Here is a 27296-nt window from a genome sequence, read left to right on the forward strand (position 1 = left end):
CTTTTTTCTTTGCGAGTAATACTTTTGGACAGTTGTCAATGTCTTTGACGCAAAGGCAATTGGTTGTTCAGTATCCTCATCATTCCTACTTCCCAGCATTGCCATATGGTGAGCCATCCATTGACAAATGCAGAGTACATGATGGGGGAAATTGCTTAAGGCTGGGCACTAAGCGCAGCATATGCTTCATCTATGTGAAAGCATCTGAGTGGATGCATAATGTGGGCCACTTATAGGAGGAACTTAGAATAATAATGTACCTCCCCCCCTACCCCCCCCCCCCCTCCCAAAAAAATAAATAAATAAATAAAAAGAGCCTGCAGCTCCTGTAAGTTTTAGTGGCAGAGTAGAGAGTCAGTAGCTGCGAGATTATGGTCAGTGGGCTGGATTCCTTCTTTGTTGGGCAAGTGTCAGATATTTCACTTGCTCCCAGAAGAACTGGCATTTGAGTAAACAGCACTTGAATCTTGAATCTTGCAATTTGTTAAAGAAGATGTGAAGGTTGCATATGCGGTGCTGACGGCTAGTGACAGTTAAGTTGTGAAGATAGTTAGTGCAGGAAGGGATGGATAGAGATGGACATGATTAACTGTTCCTGATATCTCTGGAAGATTGCTGGAGCAGAATAAATCCCAAAATGGAAGTGCTTGTACTTATATTAGTCATAGGTAGTTTTAATAACCATTATGCATTCTGACTCCTCATTCAGAGGGATCTGGCAATATGCTTCGACAAGATCTATCTATCTTAGAAAGGCACCCACCTGCAATAATCTTTGTGCAGGAGGCCCTCTGGACATGGTGTGTAGTAGAGTTTCATTTCTGCTTGGGCATTGATTGTCAATTTAAAGTTCTTGCATAGTGAAAGGGAGCCATTGGGTTTTTTGACAGCTAGTAGAAAAGTGGCCCAAGTGCTGATTTTTAACATGTTCAATCACCTCAACTTCACGAAAGTGTCAAGTTCCCGCTTAATAGCCATCTGTAAGGAGACTTGAATGTGTCATGCCCAGCAGAAATGGGGCACTGTGTCTGGACGTAAGGAGATATGAGCCTGGGAATCTGTAGTGTGCCCCGGGCCATGTTCGAATATAGGCTTGCAGGCAGCATACGAGGTTATTGAGTTCCTGGAAGGGGACTGTGTCAGAGTTGTCCTGAAGCTCATTGGTGATGAAGAATCCAAGCAGCGAGAAGGCATCCAAATCAAAAATTTTGTCAGCTGAGTGACTATCTACAACAAACAGCATTATCTGCTGTGTTAACTTTATGTACAAAACTGTGATTGTGAACAGGCCCTGGAGGGGAGTAGAACTGTTGCTGTACTCAACCAATGTACGGGAGGGTAGGGCCAGTGCTGAGGAACCCAGGTATCGATACATATCGAGGTTTACCAAGTAAATGGTAATTCCTGTGTCCACCTTGAAACAGTTATTCCAGTCTGCAATTTTGAGGATGATAATCATGGTAGTGGAAGGATCGTCCTGGGGAACAATCCCCTGATGTTCATGACCGTCCTTTGGTATGACTGGGGAATTGGGTCCGATTATACTGACTGTTTACAACAGACAGTTCGGAGATGCGTATCTATCCCACAACAGGTGCAGCGTGCTCTTCGATCCAGATAGTCCGCACACACGTGTGCAGTGAAGCATTTGGAACCCAAGGCTCCTGTGCCTACTCCAGTGGGATGGCTGTTCAGAGGAAACTGACACATTAATGGATCATACACCACGATTGGGTGAAAGGCTTATGGGTATTCTGTTCCCCCACAAGGCACAATGTGGTGGCTGGCACTCCACTACTTGTGGTCAAGCCATAAGGCATACATTCGCCAGCTGCGTGATGTCTATAAAGAGTGTGTGATTTTCAGAGTGTCACCCAAAGAAGGATTCTCCAGCTTGAGAACAGTAGTACATAGCTCTGGATTGGTAGCCAATCGGAATTCTATGTCTCTAATCAAAGAGTGAGCATATGCAATTTTGCAAGCTGAGTTTACACATGTGAAACTGGAGTGGTATCTCATCCCATGTAGATCAATTACCCATGAGTGATACAACTGACCAAGTTGCCTGTGGCATTGATGACACTCAAGTTACAATATGGCCACATGGAATCATTGCAAATAGAAATTTAAAAGTAAGGAGCATATCTCCTTGAAAGTGATAGTGACTGGATTTGAGAGGGGGCCAACTTCTTCAATAAGAATAACATCTCTGAGGAAGCTCAAGAAAGAAAGAATGAGTGCTGTAGAGCACCATCCGTGACCTGAAAATCAGCAAAGTGCTGTTTCAGCCAGTGCAAATATGTGTCCCTCTTCTCTTTGGTATCATTAAAAGTCAGAAATGTGGATGGTTGATTAGCTGACTGGGAAGTGACCACTGCTATTATGGGATGAGTACCCTGAACCTGCAGTTAATCCTTCAACTGCTGAATTTCTTGATGGAGCAACTCATTTTTCTGCTGTTGGTGGTGTAACTGTTGTGGAAACGGTTGTTGGAACAGCTAGTGTGACTGCTGCTGCAGTTCCAAGATCCAGTTGTAATGACCACAGTCTGATAAGACCAGGAACAACTAAAAAACCTGCAGGACTGATTGAATGGCCAAGGACGTTAAACAGCAAATCACCAAATGTGAATAGGAGGACAACAACAACAAAGGGAAGTCAGACAATAGAGGCAACACAGCAGAATAACAAGTCCAATGAGTAATCCAAATCAACAACCTGAGTACTGAGACCAAAATGGTGATGTGTAGTGACAATGATGCACAAGAGCAATGCAATGACAGTTGAAGACAGAGTGTCTGTGCTGCTAACTTTGAACGGCACCTATGAGCACTAGTTGGCTGGCAAAATATGTGTGACTCTGTGGCCTAGCAGCCATTATCAAGTCCATGACTTCCATTGGGCTTTTGAAATCACCGGCCCAGGATACCACAGTAATAACAGCCACAAATGTACAAACTGAATACAAAAAATTAGAAAGAATAGGCATGTGAGCTGTGCAGAGCCTAACGCCAATGTTAATGTTTATGCGGTGTGATTGCCAGTGAGGAAAGGTTTTACAGATACAAACAACAGATTTTCAATTGCAGTAGGTAAACACAATTATCCTTGCAGTAAACCTCAGCTTTGACATTATCACTAAATTAAAGTCACCTCCTTATGTTTAATGCTTTATGGACAACTGAAACATAAATTATAATAAGGTTGCTAAGTTCAGCTTTAAAACATATCAGAAGAAAAACTAAACATATGGCAACTAGAAATAGTTTACTGTTGTCATCAAATACTCTAAATTGAGAGTTATAGTCATGATACATTAACACGAAAATGCCAGTTAGTAAATGCAACTGCACAGTCTTGAAGTGAATATTCTGTGTATAAAGAACAAATTATTCGTTGACCTATATTTCTTTAAAATAATTTTTTTAAATGAAAGTATCTCATCATCAACCTAATTGAGATTTGATAAACTTAAGTTTCACAGTTAAATTGCAGTTTCTGTGTTCGTGTATTAGTCCCATTACCTCCCCCCTGCCATCATTCAGTTTGAACAGAAAATGTGAGCTACTGAAATTTGAGCTGGATTTTTACCAATAAAAATGTAGCAGTGTCACGTGATTCGGCAAAGTACAGATGTAGATATATGTAGGTACTAATTACTGTTTGTGTGTGACACAATGGCTAAGTGGGTGGTCCTATGATTTTTTCTTTGACTTATTATTTTTCCACTTCTGTCAAAAGCCTTTATATGTGAAAAATGCCAAATTGCACTATATTTCAGAGTCGGCATTAAACTGTAGGTCCAACTATAACTGGTTGAATTAGTTCATGGTCAGATCAAGGCATGGTAGTGGTGGTACTAATATGTCTGTTTACTCATGCATGGATAACTATCTTTACAAAATGTGGGCTTAGTTAACAGAAAGCATTGTAATTCTCATATTGCACTCTTTTGTAACTGGCTGTTAAGCCAACCAAAATCTCACCCCAGAGTTATTGTTTGCATGATTTAATATGAGAAAATATGGAAACACAAATCAACAAGATATGTTTACCATACAAACTCACTAAGAACACCTACAACTGTCAGTGCCAAGTTAATACATTCCCATACAACAATCTGACTTGAAGCCTTGTTTGCGGCAGGAAATCTGAATCTTAAAGGAATAGGATTACTTGAGAGGCTAGAACATGAAGAACAAAAGGTTCTCAAAAATATATTGGGACCTCAGTTACACAGAACAGTTTATTAATAAGACAAATTAATGAAGAACTGTATCCTGGATAGACAGCGTCTCGGACACCATCAGGAGACACATATGTAAAATGGGCGGGGGCATTGACCCATAAAGCACTACCATTTGTCATGAGACATAAAGTCAAAGTACTCTTGGTGGTAACTTTCAAATTGAAAATTGATGTTGCCACAGGTTTTCAGGACAGAATCAGTCTCATGCTAGAAAATTTGTGAACAAAGAAGTAAAGAAAACTGCAGAATATGAGAATGAAAAGATACCGAACAAATAACTGGGGAGTAACAGCAAAACTTGTCCAGAGATGATGTAAACAAAGATAAGAAGGAGGAAAAAGTCTCATCATATTGCTTTCAAGAGAACAGGTACAGTTATGAGAATATCCATATTTCACACCAGTGTTATTCACAGTTTATGTCGTGCATATGTACACAAAGTTAAACGAAGTAATGGTTGCTTCTGACTTAAATTTAGTTTACAAACGTACTAAATAAGTAAGCACTTCATAAAATTTACTTTTCTTAGTAATTTAATGTTTTCACTTATCAGAGACAAACATTACAATTCTGTTTGTGTTTAAAAGAGTGTCATGATAATATAGGATGATTCAAAATGAGTGGGACAAAAAGAAAGTATGCCTATTACTACAGTAATGGCCTTATTTCAGAAATAAACACGTAGACTGAAAAGTTAACTCACAGTTTAGCTGGCAACAATGAAACAATGGAAAGTCACCGATGTTGTTCATGGCTGGCATAAGTATTCAAAGTAGTGGCATCTGTGATAGAAAAAATACTCAATAACAGCATCAGTAATCTTGTCCAAAGACATTTTTTGACCACATTTGGAAAAATGGTACCATACCATCACAAGATTGCTAGATGGGCAAACCAATTCTAATGAAAGAAGCCCCAGCCCCAGAAAACCCATGTGTTGTGCCAGTAGAGAAGTGAATGTGCTGCAATCAACAGTGTGACATGTGTTGCACAAGCATCTACAGTTCAAGACTGACAGAATTCAGATGTTTCGGGCACTAAAACCTGTTGAAAATGAAATGGAGACAATTATGCATTGATTTTCAAGCATAGCTAGACTTGGATGGTTTTGCAGACATGTGCTTTCTGATGAAGCCACATTTCACTTAAGTGACAAAGTGACAAACATAATTTGAGGATATGGGGTACACAAAACCTCCATACCTCTCTGGAAAATGAATGTGATTCTCTGAAACTTAATGTTTGCTTTGCCATAATCAACTGCAGAGTCTTTAGCCCTCTCTCCTTCACAGAATCTACCATTACAGGCATAACCTACGTCACTATACTTTCTCTCTGGTTGTTGCCTCAGTTGACAGAAGAGGTACCCAATTTCATTTTGCGGCTGGATGGTGCCCAGTCACATTGGTGTAACCTCGCATGTAGTCGCCTCAAATCTTCAACATCTCTGGACTGGTTGTGCTGGGTCAAATGATGTGTCATACGTGTTATTGCCCTCCAGATCACCTATCCTTACATCAGTTATTCTTTCTTGTGGGGATGTGTGAAGGACGTGGTTTATTACCACCATTTCTGCAAGGCTTACAGTGTTGAAGCCACCAGGTAGTTAGCACGGTTAACTCCATTTATTGGGCTACGTTGGAATGGGCCAGGCAGAAAACATAGTACTGGATTCCATGTCACAAATGGAACCCACATTACAAGTCTGTATATGCCCATAGGAATTGTGGGCGTTAACCTTTTTACCTGTATGTGTATTTCTGAAATAAAATCATTACTGTACTGCAGAATACTTTCTTTTTGTCCCATTCATTTAGAATCACTCTTTACTTTGATGTACATTTTTATATGTATGTAATTGGAGGTTTCTTAGAAACTTGGATGTTATTGTTGCAGGAATGAAGTCAGCCATGCATGGATTCTGAAAAAACCTAGTAACAGTAGTTGTATTACCTGTATGGATTGTTATGACTTGACGGCAAATGGCACTCCAGACTTAGTGGTGGGACATCAGGATGGTTCCATAGATGTCTACTCTTTTCCAGAGGACACTGATGATAGTGATGCCACTCTCAGATTCACATATGTATGATCATGTGCCTTTTACATAACTAGTATTAAAACAAATTTGTAAATGAGTAGCTCTTTTGCTTTACATTTCTTTCAGTTATACTCGTTGCTTTCATAGTCACACACAGTGTCTCCTGATGTTTACAGCTGCTCTTAAAATTTGTAACTTTTCAAGTCATATATTTCGTAGCTTCAGTGATACTTTCTTTTATTTTTCTTCTTCTTGTTTCCAGTGTACCTTTTAATTTCTAGTCATTTGTTATCAGTCACTGTAACATCTGAGTGTCCTCTTATGTTGGTTTTCAAATGTGACAACCCCCTTTTTTGTGTTTCACTTGCCCGCATCAGGTGTCATTCATGACTATAATCTTTCTATTTGCAAATTTACCATTTAGTATTGTTGTATATCATTACAGTTAGTTTCCAGTTGTTTTATGCCATATAATTTCCTCCCCTCTTGTTTCATCTTCAGTGACTGTTGTAAGTGGTGTTACATTTCTAATCCACCACATTTTTCAATAAATCAATAAGGAGTCAGAGAGGCCATGCTATACTTGCATTTAGTAGGTAAAATTGCAAGCACTGCTGGTAGAGACATACAAAAGTAGAAAAGCTACCCTATATTTCAGAGCCAAATCAAACATTGGAAAATCAAGGAAGGCGCAACAACAATATGGAAAAGAGAGATTGCTACTCACCGTAAAGAGGTGTTGAGTCACAAATGGGCACCATTAAAATGAAAAGTATTCAGCCTTCAGACCAAGTACTTCATCGGAAGTAGAAAATTCACATAAGCACAGTTTGTACACACTTGGTCACTGTCATCTTTGGGCTCTAAGGCTTGACTGCTGCTTTGTGTGTAGTGAGCAGCAACCTAGCTTGGGTGGGTAGTGGGGATAAAGAGGCATGGGGTGGGGAGGGGAAGAAATAGCGGGATAGATGTGGGGGAAGATACTAGTGTTGCTTGTGGGATCATGCAGTGATATAGAGGGGATTGGATGGTGGCTAGGTGCAGCATTGGGAGGCTTTGCTGGAGGGAGGACAGAAGTCAATGGAATCAAACAGTTCTCAGTAGGTTTCGGGAAGTATTTGGCACCAGGTGTCAAAGAACAGGTTGTGCCATCCATTTGACATAACAGTTGTCCCACTGGAAGATGCCGTCATTGTTGGAGAAGAACATCATGCAGGACGGGATGTAGTTCATGCAGAATAATGTTTGTGTTGCCAACAGCTGTCATGTTGCCTGTTGATTACTTACACAGGTCCTATGAAAACCCAAGTGAATGTCTGCATTATTATAATATTGCTCCAACAGCCTACATCATTAATGCAATACATGTTTTGAGCAGCTGTTCTCCTGGATGATTGTGTACCATGAGAAATATGATGCATCTGACCGGGTGACATTTACATTCATCCACAGTGCAATCTTTATGATCCTATGCCCACTGCAATTGTAGTTGACAATGGCACTGGGTCAACTGGAGAACACATGAGGGTAATCTGCTGGAGAGCCCCATGTTGAACAATGTCTACTGAACACTGTGCTACAAAACAGTTGTGCCTGGTCCAGCATTGTACTGTGTTGTCAGATCTGTCACAGATTTCTGCCTATCATACTTTACAGAGTTGGTAGGCATCCAATCTCCTCATTCTGTAGTACAGTATGGATGTCCAACACTTTTATCACCTGCTGATTATTCAAGTGTCCTTCAACCATTTTCCATAGATTCTCATCCATTTTCCAGAGATTCTCATGAGAGTAGCATGCAAACAGCTGACCAGCTTCACTGTTTCTGTGATACTTATTCCCAGGTGACAGGCCATAACAATCTGCTACTTGTCAAAGTTGCTCATGTCAGTACATTTCCCTATTGCAGCTTGTATCATTGCTAAAATGATTCCTCATTGGTCTCTTCTCTGCTTAAGTATTCTCCTTACTGCACTACATGCCTGCAGTGGCTCTAGGTAGGATTCAGTCTCACAGGGGGTGGTGGTAGTAAGGTTTTATCTCATCAGTGTAAGTATGTAAAGTGGGTCATTAGTGATAGTAATTACACTAAAATTAAGAGGAAAGCTCACAGGTGGCATGAGTGCAGAACAACATCCAACCACCCTTACTGTTGATGACCAAAATAACAAGCAAAGTATTCTACTCAAATCGCTTTGAGTAATTCTGTAGTTCACAAATTGTCAGTAAGTTGTTAATGAACTACAGGGTGTATACGACCCGGGAAAACCAGGAGATCCAGGAAAAACCTGGGAATTTTTCAGAATTCTGGGAATTCTTCATTGTTTTAGTTTTCAATTAGTGGTAAGAACCAATACTCCAGCAAAGGATATTATTGTATCCCGAATCTGCAGAATAATACTGCGGCAACAAAACATGAACAAGAGAAAAAAAAGGAAAATAAAACTTAAGTCGCAAAGGAAATGCGCCTTATACAACAAAAAAACACAGTGCTCATATAAGCGTCTGCCAACAGCAAAGTGTGTCAAAGGCTATAGGAAGACTATGCAATGCTTTCTAACAACAAATCGCCTCCGATGAGCGTGACGTGACAGCTCTTTACATTAGATTCTTTTGAGCAGTTGCGGACGGGCTCTTGTGCATGCGCAGTTGAGTCGCGTATGGATAGTACCTTCTCCCACTTCTGGTTACAGATGTGTGTCTGGGCGCCACTACTTACTATTGCCCTGATTCGGAAATATAGTAAATCTTGGGCTGATGCACAGAGCAGTCTGAGTTGTGGTGGGGAGGTGGATCGTCTCCACGTGACCTGTGTTTATGTTCAGTGATTTTGTTGTTTCCTCTTCATTTATTGCTCTCACATTCAATGAAAAGAAAATAGATTTCTGTGGCCGGACGCTAGCAAATTAATTAAAATACATTCGCACAATTACGCCCTAAATCGCTCCAGGCAAATGCCGGGATGGTTCCTTTGAAAGGGCACAGCCGACTTCCTTCCCCATCCTTCCCTAATCCGATGAGACCGATGGCCTCGCTGTTTGGTCTCTTCCCTCCAACACTCCAACTCCGCATAATTACGGAACGCTAAAATATGTTATTAGTTTCAGGTTTTTTTCAACCTTTCTGACAGTCAAGTGTTAATCACCCTGCAAAACAATGAAGTTATTTTTGTCAGTTTGCTAAAGAGATTTGGCTTATATTAAACTTTACTGCTGAAACAGTCAATTTATTTGAAACGAAGTGTTTAATTTCACACTGATGGCTAGTTTGAACTGTTCGCTGCATTTCAAGTGCACATTTTCCATCTTCTACCTCATATGGCATTATGCCATAATAAAGAACCAAACATGAGATAATTCAAGAAAATTTACATCCGAGTCTGGACATAGGAATGTGAACTTTAAGCCGAATTATGCATTTCAGAATGGTTCACGAAATTCCGATGGTCTTGAAGTATCCTCTGATGTCTTTTTTCTTTTACGACATAATGCAAGATCTTTTAATTTTTTACACGTATGAACATGCGGCCTTCCTGCGTCATCGTAGCTGTGGAAGGGCAGTGACGGCTGTTATCTGGCACTCTCTGGTAATGCTGAAACGAACCAATTTCTAACAGGTCACGGGAAAATATTGCGAATGGTGGTTTGAAAAGCATTACTTTCAAAGTAAATTTCCTTCTACGCAAGATGAACTACGTGCGAAAATGTGAGATGAATTTCTTAAATCACAGAGTGTTTGACTCTCATTTAAAAATCAACTCTTTGAGGACGACCATCTAGAAGAATTTCGCGCCCAGAAGATCAGACATTTACGTCGTTATTAAAAATTTTACTGGCACATTTGTGTGATGAATCTTAAAGTATAACACGCGCAAGAAAGATCAACGTTATATGTGGAAGCTTAGCTTCTCTTGCAGCTTATTTATCTTCGAGACCAATCTTATATGTGAAAGCTTTTCGTTTCTTGTAGCAACACTATGTGTATTAATTCAAACCATTAACTTTTCGTATTTCTGTGTTCGCACTACTTGAGAGTGATCTTGCTATTGGCTGACTACATCACGTGTCCTGTGCTGTCATCAGCTGGCAAGATCACGTTAAATGAGCTATGACTAGCTTACAAAAGCGCGTCACAATCTCCTTTTCAATGCTTCGGAAAGTAGCATGTGGTGTTTGGTGGTATTCGAATTTATACGTTCGTAACACAAAAATATGCAGCGTACATGTTGCTGCACATCAAAGATCTTTCCAAAATGTGTTTTTTTCCCTGAGTTTCGTTTTCTAAAGTGTCCGGAAATTCTATGTCTGTGTATAAAACCATAAACATTCAAAGGATTGATAAGTTTTTAACTGCCGAGGAAAAGTATACTGTCATTTAACACGGAAAAACTGTATTTTCACCTGGGAGAAATTGTGTTTTCAACTGGTAAATCCGGGAATTTTTTTTCCTTGTCCATGTATACACCCTGAACTAAGATTGCTTACATCTAGAGCGGAAGCATATTATTTATGGACTTGCACGCAATAGTTAAATAATGTTTTGGTGGCACTCACTACCTCATGACACTATTGAAAACCACTCCTTGTTTTCCTTTCCTGTTTTAGTTCACAGAATGCTACATTATGTATTGCTTGCATAAAGTTCATTCAAGAGCAAAGAATATTAGTAGGAAATTGAAGATATACTTGTATTTCATTAAGGTTAAATTGGATATTAGTTAAGCATCTTTTAAAATGATATGATAATTACTTGCACTTATGATCTTTCCTATTTTTTACACTTATCTGTATCTAAATATTCTCACATAAAGTGTTTTCAGAAGTGTACTCATTATTGCAACATTTCCATGTATCATTTATTCTGCAACAAGATTGATTATTATTCCACTACAGATAACAAATGATAATGAATCAAGTGGGATGTGTGTGGTTAATAACAGTCTGTGTAAAAAAGCAGATAGTGTGTTGTTTTCCTTTGCTGGATGTGTTATTCCACAGAGATTCTTTATTATGTTTTATGTTTTTCTGTAATGGCTCTGTAGACTTCTTTACCAACCTGCTTCGTGATTGCTGGGAAGGAACTCTTAGAACATATTTGACCTTGAATTTTTTAAGAATAAAGGAGACAATTCACAAATGGCAGAAGTGCTGCATTGTTGATAGTTTCAAAAGAAAAGGTACAGAGCTTTGCTAGCTTGGGAATGAACTTCCTTTTTCAAGCTTGTAGGAAAAACACACACACACACACACACACACACACACACACGAACATGCGTGTCTCCCTACATTGTGCTCAGTGGACTGCCAGCTCTTTTCTGTCCCACATTGAGTGTACTGGGGTGAGGTGGGGGTGTGGGGTGGGGTGGCATGAGGGCTGGAGAGAGGTAGGAGGCAGGGATGGGATTGGAGGGAAGAGTCTAGTAGCTCATGAGTTTGTAGCCATCATCTGTGGTCTATCTAAGAGTGCAGGTAGAGGGGGCAGGTGGCAGAAGGCTGGGCACGTGGTTTCATAGATTAGTGTGTGAAATAGTGGCACACAACTAGCTGACACAAATTTGGGGTAGGTCTTGGGGCAGGTGATGGTTTATAAACACTCTCACACACGCACACTCACACACTATTGGGTAGGGGTTTGGAGGGGGGGGGGGGGGCAGTGGGTTACCTTAGTTTTAGACCAGGAAAGGTAAGGGAGCGAAGCATGAGATGTAAGGATAGCTCAGAAAAGCTGGTGGTGGTGGTGGGGAGGACCCAGATAGCACAGGTTGTGAAGCTTCCATTGAAATCTCACATATTGTGCTCTGTTGCATGTTGTGCCACTGGGTGATCTACATTGTTTTTGGCAACAGTTTGGCAGTGGTCATTCATTCTAGTTGACAGCTGGTTGGTTGTCACAGTGTAAAATGCTGTGCAGTGGTTGCAGCAGAGCTGTTGTACAACATGTCTGCTTTCACAGGTGACCTGGCCTCTGATGGGGTAGGTTAGGCATGTGATGGGACAGGAGTAGGTGGTGCTGGGTGAGTGGATTGGGCAGGTCTTGCATCTGGATCTTCCAAGGGGTATGATCCATGTGGCAGGGGATTGGGAGTGGGAGTGGTAGAGGGATGGACTAGGTTGACTGGGCAGCGGAACACCACTTTGAGAGGGGTTGAAAGTATGTTGCGTAGGATGTCCCTCATTTCAGGGCATGATGGTAGATAATCAAAGTCCTGACAAAGGATGTGGTTCAGTCATTCCAGTCCCAGGTGGTATTGGGTGGCAAGGCGGGTGTTTCTTTGTGGTTGGTTCATGGGATGGATGTGAGGAACAGGTGTGTGTGAGGATATGGCGCTGGAGATCTATTTGTGAACTAGGTCTGTAGGGTATTGTGTGTCTGCAAAGGCATTTGTGGGGCCTTCAGCATATAGGGCAAAGGAGTTCTCATCACTGCAGATGTATCTACCATGGGTGGCCAGGCTGTATGGGAGGGATATTTTGGTGTGGAAGGGGTGGCAGCCATCAAAGTGCAGGTACCCCTGGTGATTGGTGGGTTTGATGTGTACCAAGGTGTGGATGGAGCAATCTGAGAGGAGGCAATTGAGATCGAGGAAGCTGGCACAATGGGTGAAGGAGGACCAGGTGAATTGAATGGGAGAGAAGGTGTTGAGGTTGTGGAGGAATGAAGATTAAGGTGTCCTGGCCTTGAGACCAGATTATAAAGATGTCATCAATAAACTGGAACCAAACCAGCGGTTTGGGGTTTTGGGAAGCTGGGAATGTTTCCTATAGGTCGCACATGAAGAGATTGGTATAGGAGGGTGCCTTGCGGGTGCCCATGTCTGTGCCACAGATTTGTTTGTTTATCTCTCCTTCAAAGGTGAAGTAGTTATGGGTTAGGACGTAGTTGGTTGGCGTATGAGGAATGAAGTGGTTTTGGAATCTGCAGAGCATTGGTAGAGATAGTGTTTAGTCGTGGCAAAGCCATGGACATGAGGGATGTTGGTGTATAAGGAGGTTGCATCAACAGTGACAGGGAGGGATCCAGGAGGTAAGGGTGTGGGGATAGTTGAGAACCAGTGCAGGAGGTGGTTGGTATACTAAGAACTTCTGTATACATGTCTGTAGGTACTTCTTCTCACGAAGTTATTATGATTGCCTTCCCAAATGGAAGAGAAGCATGGTCCCTCAGCATGATTCTCCACATGCAAACAAAATAATAAATCTGCACAATATTTGTGCTTTCATTTATGATAACGTACTTTACAGTTCTCATTTGTGAGTTTTATTCATCGATAAGACTACATTTTCATGTGTGAATGAATAATGGAGGAAGTCTGATTGGGATGCTGTACTCCAGAGTAGCTACTGATACTGAGTAATTTTTTTATTGTATGAGGAACTTCAGTTCATTTTTCTAAAAGGTACTGCATCCAGTCTTCCTTAGATAAAAATTCATTTTATGTGAACCAACAACGGCAAATTGAATGGAAGTCACTGGAAAAGGGATAATATGTACTCAATTTCAGAACTTCAATTAGGAACTTGATGCCACGCAGTAGAGCCATGAAAACCGAATATTTGCTTTAAAAATTGTTTACTTTTTATGGGCTAACTCGCTGACAAACCCAGCATTGCCTGGGTATTCATTTTGCAGTTTTCTATCAGAAAAAAAAACAAAAAAAATTCACTGTGTTCGTAGTATAATACTCCAGATGGTTTCTGTATGCTGGTTGCTGTTGCTTCGTGCATCTACAATGTTATTTTGTAAACATCTTTATGGAAACATCTCTTCATAACTCTGTAAATGGTGATTGTTTTCACCTACAGCCCTTTGTGCTTCACAGTTGAGAGCTGTCAAAAGCTCCACCATGTGTCAGGGATTTCCTTTAGTTGAGTTGACTGTAGGGGTGTCTCTATATTAAAGAATACCTATATTGAAACTTAATGCATGATGTGGCATTTTTTCATGCATCTCAATGTTTATGATGTCCTATCTCTTGAATTGTGTGTCGTACAATGGTGTATTTGTGCAGGTGCATTTGCATTATATGTAGATACTGTCTGCAAAATGTGTTTAGAATAGAATTAGTAGCAAAGAAGTAATAAATTTAAACGTCATGCACAATGTGGCAACTTTTCATAGATCTCAAGAGTTTACGACATCATATCTCCTGAACTATGTTTGTTATCATGATTCAGTTTTATAAATTCATTTAGGTGCATTGTGGACACTTTTTGCAGTATTTATTGTGAGTAGAGTTAGTAGCACAGAAGTGATAAATACATACATCAAAAAAAGTTTTGCATCACATCGGTTCAGAGAGTTCTGGAACTTGTACAGAAAATTGGAATAGAGATCAACATAAACATCATTTCTGCCCTTTTTATCACTCATAAAAAGCACACATTGTGTGATGTACCACCACACTGTGAGACCTTCAGAGGTGGTGGTCGAGATTGCTGTACACACCGGTATCTCTAATACCCAGAAGCACGTCCTCTTGCATTGATGCATGCCTGTATTTGTCGTGGCATACTATGCACAAGTTCATCAAGGCACTGTTGGTCTAGATTGTCCCACTCCTCAATGATGATTCGGCTTAGATACCTTAGAATGGTTGGTGTGTCTTATTGTCCATAAACAGCTCTTTTCAATCTATCCCAGGCCTGTTTGATAGGGTTCATGTTTGGCGTACATGCTGGTCGCTCTAGTCGAGCGATGTCGTTATCCTGAAGGAAGTCATTCACAAGATGTGCACGATGGGGGCACGAATTGTCACCTATGAAGATGTATGCTTCACCAATATGGTTGCACTGTTGTCGAAGGATAGCATTCACGTATCGTACAGCCGTTATGGCGCCTTACATGACCACCAGCGGCGTACACACCAGTACCTCTAATACCCAGAATCAGATACTCTTGCATTGATGCATGCCTGTATTTGTCGTGGCATAACTATGCACAAGTTCATCAAGGCACTAAAGTGTTATTTCTGTTTACCTCACTCGTATTTCTTTCAGTTACCTTCTGCAGTACAAAGCTATCTTGCTTGACAGTGACGCCTCATGCATTTATCTCCTGTAGTATACTGTATAGTTCTTTCTCAGTATTGGCAAACTATATTACTCGACAGTGACGCATAATGTGAAAGCTACCTTCATTCTTCTGTAATAGCCCTTATGCCGTGCTCAAGTTCATCAAGGCACTGTTGGTCCAGATTGTCCCTCTCCTCAACAGTAATGTGGCTTAGATACCTTAGAATTGTTGGTGTGTCACATTGTCCATAAACAGCTCTCAGGCATGTTCGATAGTGTTCATGTTTGGAGAACAGGCTGGCCACTCTAGTCGAGCGATGTCGTTATCCTGAAGGAAGTCATTCACAAGATGTGCACGATGGGGGCGCGAATTGTCGTCTATGAAGATGAATGCCTCGCCAATATGCTGCCAATATGGTTGCACTGCTGGTTGGAGGATGGCATTCACGTATCGTAAAGCTGTTACGGCACCTTCCATGACAACCAGCGGCGTACGTTGGCCCCACATAATGCCACCCAAAAACAGCAGGGAATATCCACCTTGCTGGACTCGCTGGACAGTATGTCTAAGGCATTCAGCCTGACCGGGTTGCCTCCAAACAGGTCTCTGACGATTGTCTAGTTGAAGACATATGTGACACTCATCGGTGAAGAGAACGTGATGCCAATCCTGAGTGGTCCATTTGGCATGTTGATGGGCCCATCTGTACTGTGCTGCATGGTGTCGCGGTTGCAAAGATGGACCTCGTCATGGATGTCGTGAGTGAAGTTATGCATCATGCAGCCTATTGCACACAGTTTGAGTCATAACACGATGTCCTGTGGCTGCACGAAAAGCATTATTCAACGTGGTGGCTTCCTCCGAGCCATAATCCGTAGGTAGCGGTCATCCACTTCAGTAGTAGCCCTTGGGCGGTCCGAGCGAGGCATATCATTGACAATTCCTGTCTTTTTGAATCTCCTCCATGTCCGAACAACATCACTTTGGTTCACTCCGAGATGCCTGGACACTTCCCTTGTTGAGAGCCCTTCCTGGCACAAAGTAACTATGTGGATGCGATTGAACCACAGTATTGACCGTCTAGGCATGGTTGAACTACAGACAACACGAGCCATGTACCTCCTTCCTGGTGGAATGACTGAAACTGATTGGCTGTGTTAAGTGAGGACTTGTTATTTAGTTCATACACCATAATCAATGGGATGTTTTTATGTCTGTCACTAAGAGAAACTTGTAATGAGGGATGAAGCAGATGTGGGGATTTTGATACTGTTAAGTAGCTCTTTGATGTTTCTTACAATAAATTTTTATCACTATGAACTTTTGGCATAGCTATTGATTCAACTTCTTCTGAAGGTTGCATTTCAGATAGTTTATGTTGCTTAAACTGACCATAATGAATACTCATTTTATGGATTTTAGGTCAAGGTTGAAGTTCGGGAACTACTGAATTCAGGAAGTACTGAATTCATTATTGGGAAGTTTTTCCATCTTTTAGTTACAACTCATAAACAAAAGTGAAAGGTATTTTGGATTTACAAACACTACTTTCCTAATGCTACTCTGGTCATGTTAACTCTATGTGGCCTTGTTTCCCCCATCTCCAGCAGTTATCCTGAGGTATTCATCCCTGGCCCCAGTCACTATGCCTGCTTTGTTGATCTTGGCTGCAGCAGTACTTTATCAGGTTAAGCACGCAAAATGTTATTTCCCCCCCCTCTAATCTTTTGCCTCACTCTTGTAAAGTAGTTTCTCTTGCACGTCCTCTTGTTTTGATATGTGAGTTCTACATCTAACAGTTTGTGTTGCCCATCTAGATTTTTACTTATAGTAAAGCCATCTGATACAGCACCACAGTCTCAATTTGAAACCAGTCAGAACAATGGGAAATAAAAATTAGTAAAGCAGAACAGCTGTTCAATGGCTTGTAGCTAATTTTAAATTTTCTGTAAGTTGTATTAAGGTATTACTTTTTTTAGTTATATTTTTAGTCCATTAATTCAAGGATTCCCTTTTCACAGACTTGCAATGAGAGCATTACTTCTGTGCAGTGTGGTGTCCTTGGCAGTGCTGGTTATGATGAAATTGTGGTCACAACATATACTGGTACGTATCACACTGCTAAATTAAATTCGCCTAAACAGGCACAAATGTTTAGGGGCACACCATTCACCACACATTGTCGATCATGGAGTCCTGCAGCAGACAGCCCCTGTGTGTTTCAATGTTGAGCCAATGACATCGTCAAATATGAGTGCAGCGGGCACAGGATCATGTGGAAACCGTCACATCGTCAGATGAATCATGTTTCTTGTTTCACCAGTGGCCGGATACATCATCATCCAGGTGAACGGCTGCTTGAAAGATGTAGAATGCCACTGACAGGCTGATTGGGCAGTAATATGTTATGAGGAACATTCGCTTGGCTTCCATGGAACTGGTGGTAATAACCAAAGGCACCGTGACAACTGCTTCATGCCTGATGACTTTTCCAACAGTGGTGGCATCTTTTAACAAGACAACAGTCCATGTCACAATGCCATTATGTTGTCACAGTGCTTTGAGGATCATGATGCTGAACTGATGTTGATATCTTGGCCATCAAATTGTCCTGAACTGAAGCCAATGAAACACATTCAATTGGATCACATTGTGTGCCAGCTCCCCAACCACAAACTACCAGTATGTAACTCATGGAAACCGTATAACCTGGGCATTATGAACAAACATCTGATGCGCATACTTCCTTAAACCTACCAAGAACTTGTCGAATCCATGATACATAATATGGTACTGTATTGCGTTCCCTAGGAAGAAAAACATGCTATTAAGTAGATGGTCGTAATGTTTTGGCTCATCAGCGTAAATAAAAACATAACATTAGCAACCCAACTGCTTCTACCTCTTTTTAGTTAGGAACAATAAATTGTAGAAGAAGTGTTAATAGAGTTGGAAGAGGAGTCAAAAAATATCACATGGGTATAGTAGGATTATTAGGCATAAAGACCAACTAAGAAGTGAAACCAACAGGAAATTTAGATACTGGGTCAGTTGTAAACTAGAAATAATATTTCAGATACTGAAAGAGTTTCATACAGAATTAGACTTGTTTTAAAAATAAAAGAAAGATACTCTGCAGAAATAATGCTTACATTATGATGAAGAATAATAAGACTGTTGCAAAGCATTACAGAAGCTGATAAATGACAGCAAATTCCATAACAAATGATAATGTGGGATATTAGGAGTGACAAAGAAGAAAAAAGTCTTTATAAGCATTGAAAAATGAATTGTATCAGTGAAGTAAGAATCTGACAAATATTGCAGGCAGTGGTAGCACTGATGGTACGCAAGAGCTTTAGAGATAAGATTGAAGAGTCAGGTTCCATGCAAACAGAACTCTTGTTGCTCATGCGCAATTGGATCTGAGTGTAGAAAATAAAAATTCACTGCGGTATGGTATTAGCAACAGTAAGATGAAATAGGATCAGCAGGAGTGCAATTAAAAACATCAGACTGTAGAGGGTGACATATCTGAAGAAACAGTAAACTTAGTAGGCACCATTACTGGAGTGAGAAAGCAACCAGAGAATGAGAGAAGAACAATTGGTAGAAATGAAAAGCACACACTTAACAACAGTAGTGCGCAGATTGTTGTCTTCTGCGTAGCCAACAGTCTAGTCGGTTGGTTGATTTGGCGGAAGAGACCAAACACGAGGTCATCAGTCTCATCGGATTAGGGAAGGATGGAAAAGGAAGCCGTCCATGCCCTTTCAAAGGAACCATCCTGGCATTTTCCTGAAGCGATTTAGGGCAATCACGGAAAATCTAAATCAGGATGGTCGGACGCGGGATTGAACCGACGTCCTCCCGAATGTGAGTCCAGTGTACTAACCGCTTCGCCACCTCACTCGGTCCAACAGTCTAATAGAAGCAACAAAAGAAAATACAGAATTCGGAGACAAGATGGTAAAGAATCAAGGGTCTCCATACTCGTGGGCAGGAGGGTGTCTTGGCTCCGTAGTCATTATTTTTCTTTCAAGAAAATGATTTAAAGGTTGTCATTCTGCAGGTTTTTAACAGGGTTGAAACTGGAACTCTTTCATGGCTATGTACAAGTTGCTGTTTGTCTTCCAAAACATTAAAAATACTTCATACTTCCAGGTGTAACCTCCCCACTCCCTCCCTAACCATACAAACTATCATGTAGGCTTCCTTGTAAAGAGATACAAAGAAAATCAAAATTATTGTAAGGGTTACTGAATAACATAAAAACAGAAAAGAAAATGCCCTCTAAAAATCATAAAGAACAATGAAAACTTGGTAATAGAGAGAATATTTCTGAGAACTTTTGAGTTCAGGCAAAACTGAACTCTGAGTAAAAGAAGAGAATTATCAATAAGAAGAAAGTTAGGTTGCAGTAATTTGGAGTAAAATGAAATGCAGATAGCTATTAAAAAGCTTAAATATGTTAAGATTACGAACATGATGGTACCACACCAGAGATGATTAAGAGGGAATAAAGATAAAGACCACTGCTTAAATTCCTGGGGGCTGCCTGCATGCTGAAGGAGGCATGAAACTTCGATTACTGTATGTTTGATCTTCATACTGGGTGCACACAAGAACTGCTATACTTTATGCTTACAGCAACACTATTGATTTTCAGTGTAGTTATATTTGTATCACTTTACGTACTTCAGTGGACCTGGACTGCCACAATCACATCTGAAGATGAAATTGCACAATTTCAAAATTTTTCATGTGAATTAATTACTATCAATAAAACAATTTAATGTTTATCCAATAACAGTACATAAAAGATCCTCTGCTTTACTGAAGATTGAATTCTGATTTGAAAAGTGTGAGATTAACTGTGTGCTATACGCCAACCATTAAAGCTTTGTAAAGCTTTGGCAAATACAGGCATTTCATCTGTCCTTCCACTGTATGTGTGTGCGCGTGTGTGAGAGAGATCTCCAAAAGCTAAACTTCAGATTCCTAATTTTGTTTATGTGTCTGTCTACCAGTCCACTCAACTATAAGGTGAGTGTTCGGCTTTTTATTTATTTATTTAATTATGGTCCATTGGTAATATTAAATTTTTCTTATGAGTCCGAATATTTTGTTGTAGTTCAGTGAAATTCATTATATACTTTGTTACATGGTTAAATTAGTCATTTGCTTGTGTATTAATAGGGATTTTGATATTTAGGTTGGCTGTTTGGCCTTACTACAGAAGTAATTGATAAACAGGTGGGAATTGACACAAACACAGGTGGCGTCACCATCTCTCAGGATGCTAAAACAAAAATTCTGCGACTGAGGTACTACCGCATGTACATATAATTTTGTCATGTTCATTATTTGTAACTTTGGGTGCACTTCTTAGCTGTCACGAGTGATTGCACACGTTTAGGCTAGTAGATAAAGTACCTGATGCCACACAGTACTCTACAAAAAAGAGTTATGAACATTCGGGCTTATAGCACCTGGTTTCTTTCTTTTTACTTTCTTTGTGGCTGATAGAAATATTAATAATTACAATGTACACACTGTGGGAAAGATGTGCATGCTCTTTTGTCTGACCCTGTCTTCATTTAACAGTTTCTTGTGCTAACTCACATCATAATCTGCAGTGTGAAGATCGTTATCCCCATAGAGTTCCCCTTTCAGGCCATTATCTTTATATTACTGTAATTATTTCTTTATTATTATTATTTTATTTGACATTTGGCAAAAAAGTGTCATGCTGCTATATATATAACAAATATAATACATTTCAAATAGTTGTTATAAATATGATTTCAAATATTCATTTCTGGAACATCAAGGTGTTATAGATACAAGCTTTACACATAATTTGAGATGATATCAAGAAATTGAGTATTAATTTATACATATGGATCTAACATTGGAAACTCCAGGTAGGAAAAGGCAGATTGCTACTTACCATTAAGAAGACACGCCAAGTTGCAGACGGACACAATTAAGATACTCACATATAGCTTTTGGTCAAAGTCTTCATCAGTAAAAGAGACACACAAACACACAGACAAACACAGTTCATGCACACATGACCGCCAACTCCAGCATTTCTTTCCCAAGATGCTGGAATTGGTGATCATGTGTGCATGAAGTTCGCTTGCTTGTATGTTTGTCCCTCCTTAACTGGCAAAAGCTGTGGCCAAAACTTACACATATGGTTGGAGTTCCCATAAAATACTGGGATAACCACAAGGTAGAAGGAAGCCAACTTCTGAAATCTGCCTTAAAAACCTCTTCTGTGCACCCTGTTTTTGGAACATGCTAAGAAAATATTGTTCAGATCAGAATATGACACTGCAGTGAAGAGAATTCAAGATTTCTATTTGTTGAAGATGTGCTGGATAATATCCATAATTAAAACATATCTTTCTTTCACTTGTTATTAATTTCCTTGAGAGCATTTCGCCATGTAACCAGGCTTTTAGTGCACTTTGGATTTGGGCATAACTTTTGTCCTCATTAGATATAGATAAATTCAAATATTCTTTCACATAGGTAATAATTTTGTCCTTGATCCATGGATTAAGGTCTTATTTAGGAATTGGTTAGTGATAGAAAATTCCTGATGTTAATGCTGACTTTGCTAACTGATCTACCTGTTCATTTTGAGTGAGTGACGTGGGAGTGAGAAGAGGTCCAATTGAAAGAAGAGATGATTCCTTTTGGCATTGTTTTGTGTCACCATATGAGAAATTTTGGCCGTATATGATTTGTATCGTAGTCCCATTTTGGGTTTTCAGCAGGCTTAACAACATTTTTGAAATCTAATATAACTGCTATTGTATCCACCTGGAATCCGTCTCCAGGCACCACAGGGGTACGCTGCAAGTTGCCACCTCTCCAGCACTGGCGACACCACTGCAGAAAATCAGTCTGACAGTAATGTAAGCACAGCACATTATTCTCAACTCATTTTCTGCAGCTGCCATGGTAACATATGGTGCCAGCTTTGCCATTAATGGTGTGAGACTTGCCACATTCAGTGTGGCCCTTATGGGCACTGATTCTTCCTCTGCAAATCGCATGTCTGCTGATCGTAGTGGCAGCACTCTTCCTTTGGGTGGCTTTAAAACACACCATCCAGCTGATCAGAGCCAGTTTCACATTAGAAGTCACTCCGGTATAAGTGCCTGCTGTATTCCTGTCCCTAAATCAGAGCTCCCTTCACCCCAGTGCAGCTGTACACTCCAACCCATGTCCAAGTGCTCACTTCGCACCTTGTCTGTGATCAACTCACTGGACCCAACACCAGCTGCACCCGCAACATGTCAGTGCACAACTCATCATCACCCCCTAATTAGGGTGGCTACACCCGGGCTTTCCGATGGAGGCCATCTCTTCACATTGTCCATAACAGCAACACTACCCTGACCAGCTATGAGCTCCTGCCTTACTGGGCCTCTCACCTAGACTGTCCTCAAGTCTTGCCACTCTCCACTGATGCATTTGCATTGCCATTGCTCTTGTAAGAACTCTGCCAGTGCAACATTACTGACTATTGGTGGACTGGAACCAGATAGTAGGGTTTCAAATCCAAACAACTGTTTTGCTGCATTCAGTACGTGAGCTGTAAATAAACTTTGTCTGTTCTTGCTACCTGAGACACATTAATTGGCATGGCAAGATACACAACTTGGCAACGAGGAGTGGAATTTGTCCCACCTGTGACTGTTTCACTTTTTCATACTTTGTGTGCTCACTCCATGCAACTGCATATCTCTTTGCACTACTTAGGTTGGTTGCCTCTCCCAGTTCCTTGACACGCGTGTCAGATCCTTGTGAAATATCCAGATGCAAGACCTGCCTGATTCATCTGCTCCAATTATCCTACTCTAGTCCTGTCATAGGCTTACACTATCATATCAGAGGCAGGGCCACCTGTGAAAGCAGTCATATCATACACCAGCTCTGGTGCTATTTCTGCACTGGATTTTATGTGGGCGTGACCACCAACTGGTTGTCCACCAGAATGAATGGTCACCACCAAACTGTGGCCAAGGGCAGAATTTAATACCCAGTGGCAGGACACGCTGCTGAACTCTACATTCTCAAGTTCGATGACTGCTTCACAACCAGTGTCATCTGGATCCTTTTCCCCAGCACCAGCTTTTCTGAAGATCAATGTAGATGGGAGTTATCCGTGCAATACATTCGCTCCTGTAATCCATCTGGCCTCAATCTCCACTAACCCTCTGCACTGACACCAGCTACCCAACTGCCTTCCCTTCCTCTGTCCTATCATCTTCTCCCTTGTCATGCTTTCACATCATCATCACCGTGTGCCATATGACCTCACCGTCTGTGGTGCCACTGTACCCGCTGCCACCTCTCCCTCCTGCATTCGTATATCACACACTTGTTGCCTCCTAGCCCTCTTCTCACTTATCGCATCTCTCTTTCTTTATCCACCCCACCTGACAAAAAACCCTCACACCAGTCTACCTGCTGAATTGCAGTCATAACATTACATGTTCGTCTACAACTAAATAAATAAATATGGTTACAATAGAGGGAAACATTCCACGTAAGAAAAATATATCTAAAAACAAAGATGATGTGACTTACCAAATGAAAGTGCTGGCAGGTCGACAGACACACAAACGAACACAAACATACACACAAAATTCAAGCTTTCGCAACAAACTGTTGCCTCATCAGGAAAGAGGGAAGGAGAGGGAAAGACGAAAGGATGTGGGTTTTAAGGGAGAGGGTAAGGAGTCATTCCAATCCCGGGAGCGGAAAGACTTACCTTAGGGGGGAAAAAAGGACAGGTATACACTCGCACACACACACACACACACACACATATCCATCCGCACATACACAGACACAAGCAGACATTCGCAAAGTCAAACTGTCAAAAAACAACAGGTGTCCACATGTGCATCTCTGCTTGCTCTTCATTAATAGGCTTATAAACAACGCCAACCTTTCCTATCCTGTATCGTTCCTGGTGATGAGAAATGGTGTCTTTATGGTAACAGAAGAAAAAGAAAGGAATGGTTGAGCCCAAACACAATAACTCCCTGCACGAAGACCTGCGCATATCCTCAAAAGATAATGTTAATGCACCTAGTGGATCAATGGCAGTGTAGTGTACTTTAAATTACTTCCCCAAGGTGTAACCATCGCTACTGACTTTTATTGTCAACAACTGAAATGTCTTGCAGAGGCACTCCAAGAGCAACTATGAGGAAGACTGCGTGAAGTGATGGTATTCCATGATAACATCCGCCCACATTCTGTTAGACTGACAAAAAAATACTGTACAGAAGTTGGGTTGGGAATCCATTCCACAACCACCTTATTCAGCTGATCTTGTGCTGTGAGATTTTCACTTTTTCTGCTCTCTATTGAACAGCCATCAAGTAACTTTCTTTCCAGATGAAAATGTGCTCTGAACACAGCTCAGTTATTTCTTCACCTCAGAACCACATGATTTCTAGTCACAGATTCGAAAAGTTACCGCAGCATTGGCAGACTGTTGTAAATAGTGAATAAGAATATATTATTAATGACTTAAAGTCTCTGTTATGTGTATCTGTTGTGTTTATTAAACTTACAGAAAAATGCTGTGAACTTATGCACCAACCCAATATTAAGGTTAGCTATCTGTAGGATGGTCCCTTTTTATGATACCAGTTCCCGACAGTGAAGTGATGTTTACTGAGATTTGTCAGTCCACAGATATATTAAGCTGTCCAGTAGTCAATTGGTAACTACATCTGAAACACCCACACTGTGGAGACTGATGAAAATCCATTAGGATAACATGGTGATATTATTAACATAAGGGCACACAGATTTCACAATGCTACAACAATTTAAGATTTCCATAGGTCTTATTGTGCAATAAGTAGGTATCGTGTTTAGTATTAATAGCAAATTGACCTGTGTGTGTATGTATTTCATAGGACTAATCTCTCTTGAGTGCTTATTTGGTGATGTAACTGACAAGTCAGCACTGCTTTTTGAAGGCTATTGTGAGGATGAAAACTAAAGAAAAAATATTTACAAATATTTTGTTTATTTTTGTTCAGATCAGAGATAGAAGAACTTGAGCAGAGGGTCAACAGAGAAAGGGAAAAATACCAGGCTTCAACAGTAGACAAATCGGATGGTCTCTCTGTTCTCCAGATGGCTGCAGTGAGTGACAGGGTAAGCTGGTTTAAATTTTGGAAATAACTAGCAACATATTAACAGTTATTTGAATATTGCACATGTAGTACACCTGTGAGAAAACATAAACTGAAGCTGCAGAATGCTTTGATCAAGAACTTGTCAGTATAATTCAGGTTCCGTATATATTAACATGCAATTACAATGATGATGACTAAACAAATAGTCTTTTGTGTTGGATATGAGAGCATGAATATCTGTAGACTATACAGGATTGATGCTTGTTGTGACAGTTGTGCTCTTACACTTCTTCATTTCATACCTCATATAGTATTATGCAAGTAGTAATTCATTCATCCTTTCACAATTCATATTCAGTAAATCCCATCACGAATGAGAGCCTTTAGGGATGATGAACATGTTAAACTATACATTGAAAGGTGGGAACAGTCATTGCTGGCAATTTATGTGAATTATGGTAGAAACAAATTATGACTAGTGCCAGTCTACTCACACTGATAGTTACAGTAATTACTAATACAGTAAAAAAGAATATACGTATTATGAATGCATACATTTATTAAACTTAAGACATATGAATATGATTTTGGTAAACATTTTTGGAATACAGTGACCAATTAATTGTTATATTTAGATTAAAGTTCAGTCTTGATCACGTTATGTCTGTTTTAATGAGTAACCGGTTTCGGTTTTTTCTATAAAACCATCATCAGACCTGTGAATAAATTTTAAGAAATACTAGATACCAATCCTTAAATGAATGAAAAAGTCTAATGATGTCAAAATTTTTAACAAAATAAAATAAAATTAGTTATACCCATTGGCTCCCTTGGGTTGGTAGGTGGAGCTCTCCTTGCTGCTGTGCAGTCAACTGATGGTTATGAGTGCTGAGCACGAGCTTAAATATGCAGAGGCTCCGCCTACTTCCTGTCACACTACTTCATAACTGCCAATCAGCGTTCATAATATGACGCCATCGTCAAAGTATAAAAGTAGGAAATACACTAATAACATAAAATTGATTCATTTAAATATCTGATTAACAGATAATAGTTGTGTCTACAACTTATTTATATTTTGGATAAAAACAGTGAATTACGATGTGTGATAGCTGTGCCCTCTATGGACAAGCTTAATATTATTACAGTGCCAGTTACATCAAAGATATAAAATCCTTGGCATTGTGGTATATATCGATTATACCAAGTCGCCTACATCACAATTGCATCTTTGTTGGATGCTGCAGAATCGTCTTGTTTTAACTGTAGTTTTTATGGCAATGTTCTTTATAGCATTAAGTTAGCAGCTAATACTACGTTCCACATTATGTATATCTGAATAACTGATGAGACTGCTGATGCAGCATATTTTACATACATTGCTTTTGCCATGGGTATAACTAATCTTATATTTTTAAAAAACAAAAGAGTAGATGCTTTTATTATAAAATTTCGTCAAAAAGGTCGTAATAATATTTTTGGCGAAAATCTAATTGCTCATTGAGCAGCATTGATGATTTGGTTTTCAAATGAGCATATATCTCGATTTCTTCTAAGATATTCATAAGTAAGCCTTTATTTGCATAATGAAGAACTTGTAAATTCTGTTGTACTGTCCCCTCAGCATGATTATTGAATGTTATATGATGACCAAAAACAGACTTTGTTCGTGAGGTACCTGACGTATGTTCTTTGTACCTTACTGCAAAATTTCGACCTGTTTGGCCGATATATATTTTCTCACAGTCTCTACATTGTATCTTGTACACTCCTGATCTGGTAGATTTTTCCATTATCTTTATTTACG

General features: G+C 40.1%; 1 protein-coding gene across 4 annotated transcripts in view; it reads left to right on the top strand.

Moving 5' to 3' along the window:
* Positions 1-27296, top strand: part of LOC124805362 (Bardet-Biedl syndrome 7 protein homolog) — a 142954-nt gene that overhangs the window by 45957 nt on the left and 69701 nt on the right. For 3 of the 4 annotated variants that reach the window (XM_047265908.1, XM_047265911.1, XM_047265910.1), the window contains exons 6-9: positions 6146-6335; positions 17324-17408; positions 20518-20629; positions 25391-25508. In XM_047265908.1, the coding sequence (XP_047121864.1) occupies positions 6146-6335; positions 17324-17408; positions 20518-20629; positions 25391-25508 (505 nt within the window). The remainder of the gene's footprint in view (positions 1-6145; positions 6336-17323; positions 17409-20517; positions 20630-25390; positions 25509-27296) is intronic. The other variant, XM_047265909.1, reaches the window with a different exon arrangement.

Source organism: Schistocerca piceifrons, chromosome 7 (genome assembly GCF_021461385.2).
Source record: "Schistocerca piceifrons isolate TAMUIC-IGC-003096 chromosome 7, iqSchPice1.1, whole genome shotgun sequence".
Lineage (NCBI taxonomy): Eukaryota > Metazoa > Arthropoda > Insecta > Orthoptera > Acrididae > Schistocerca > Schistocerca piceifrons.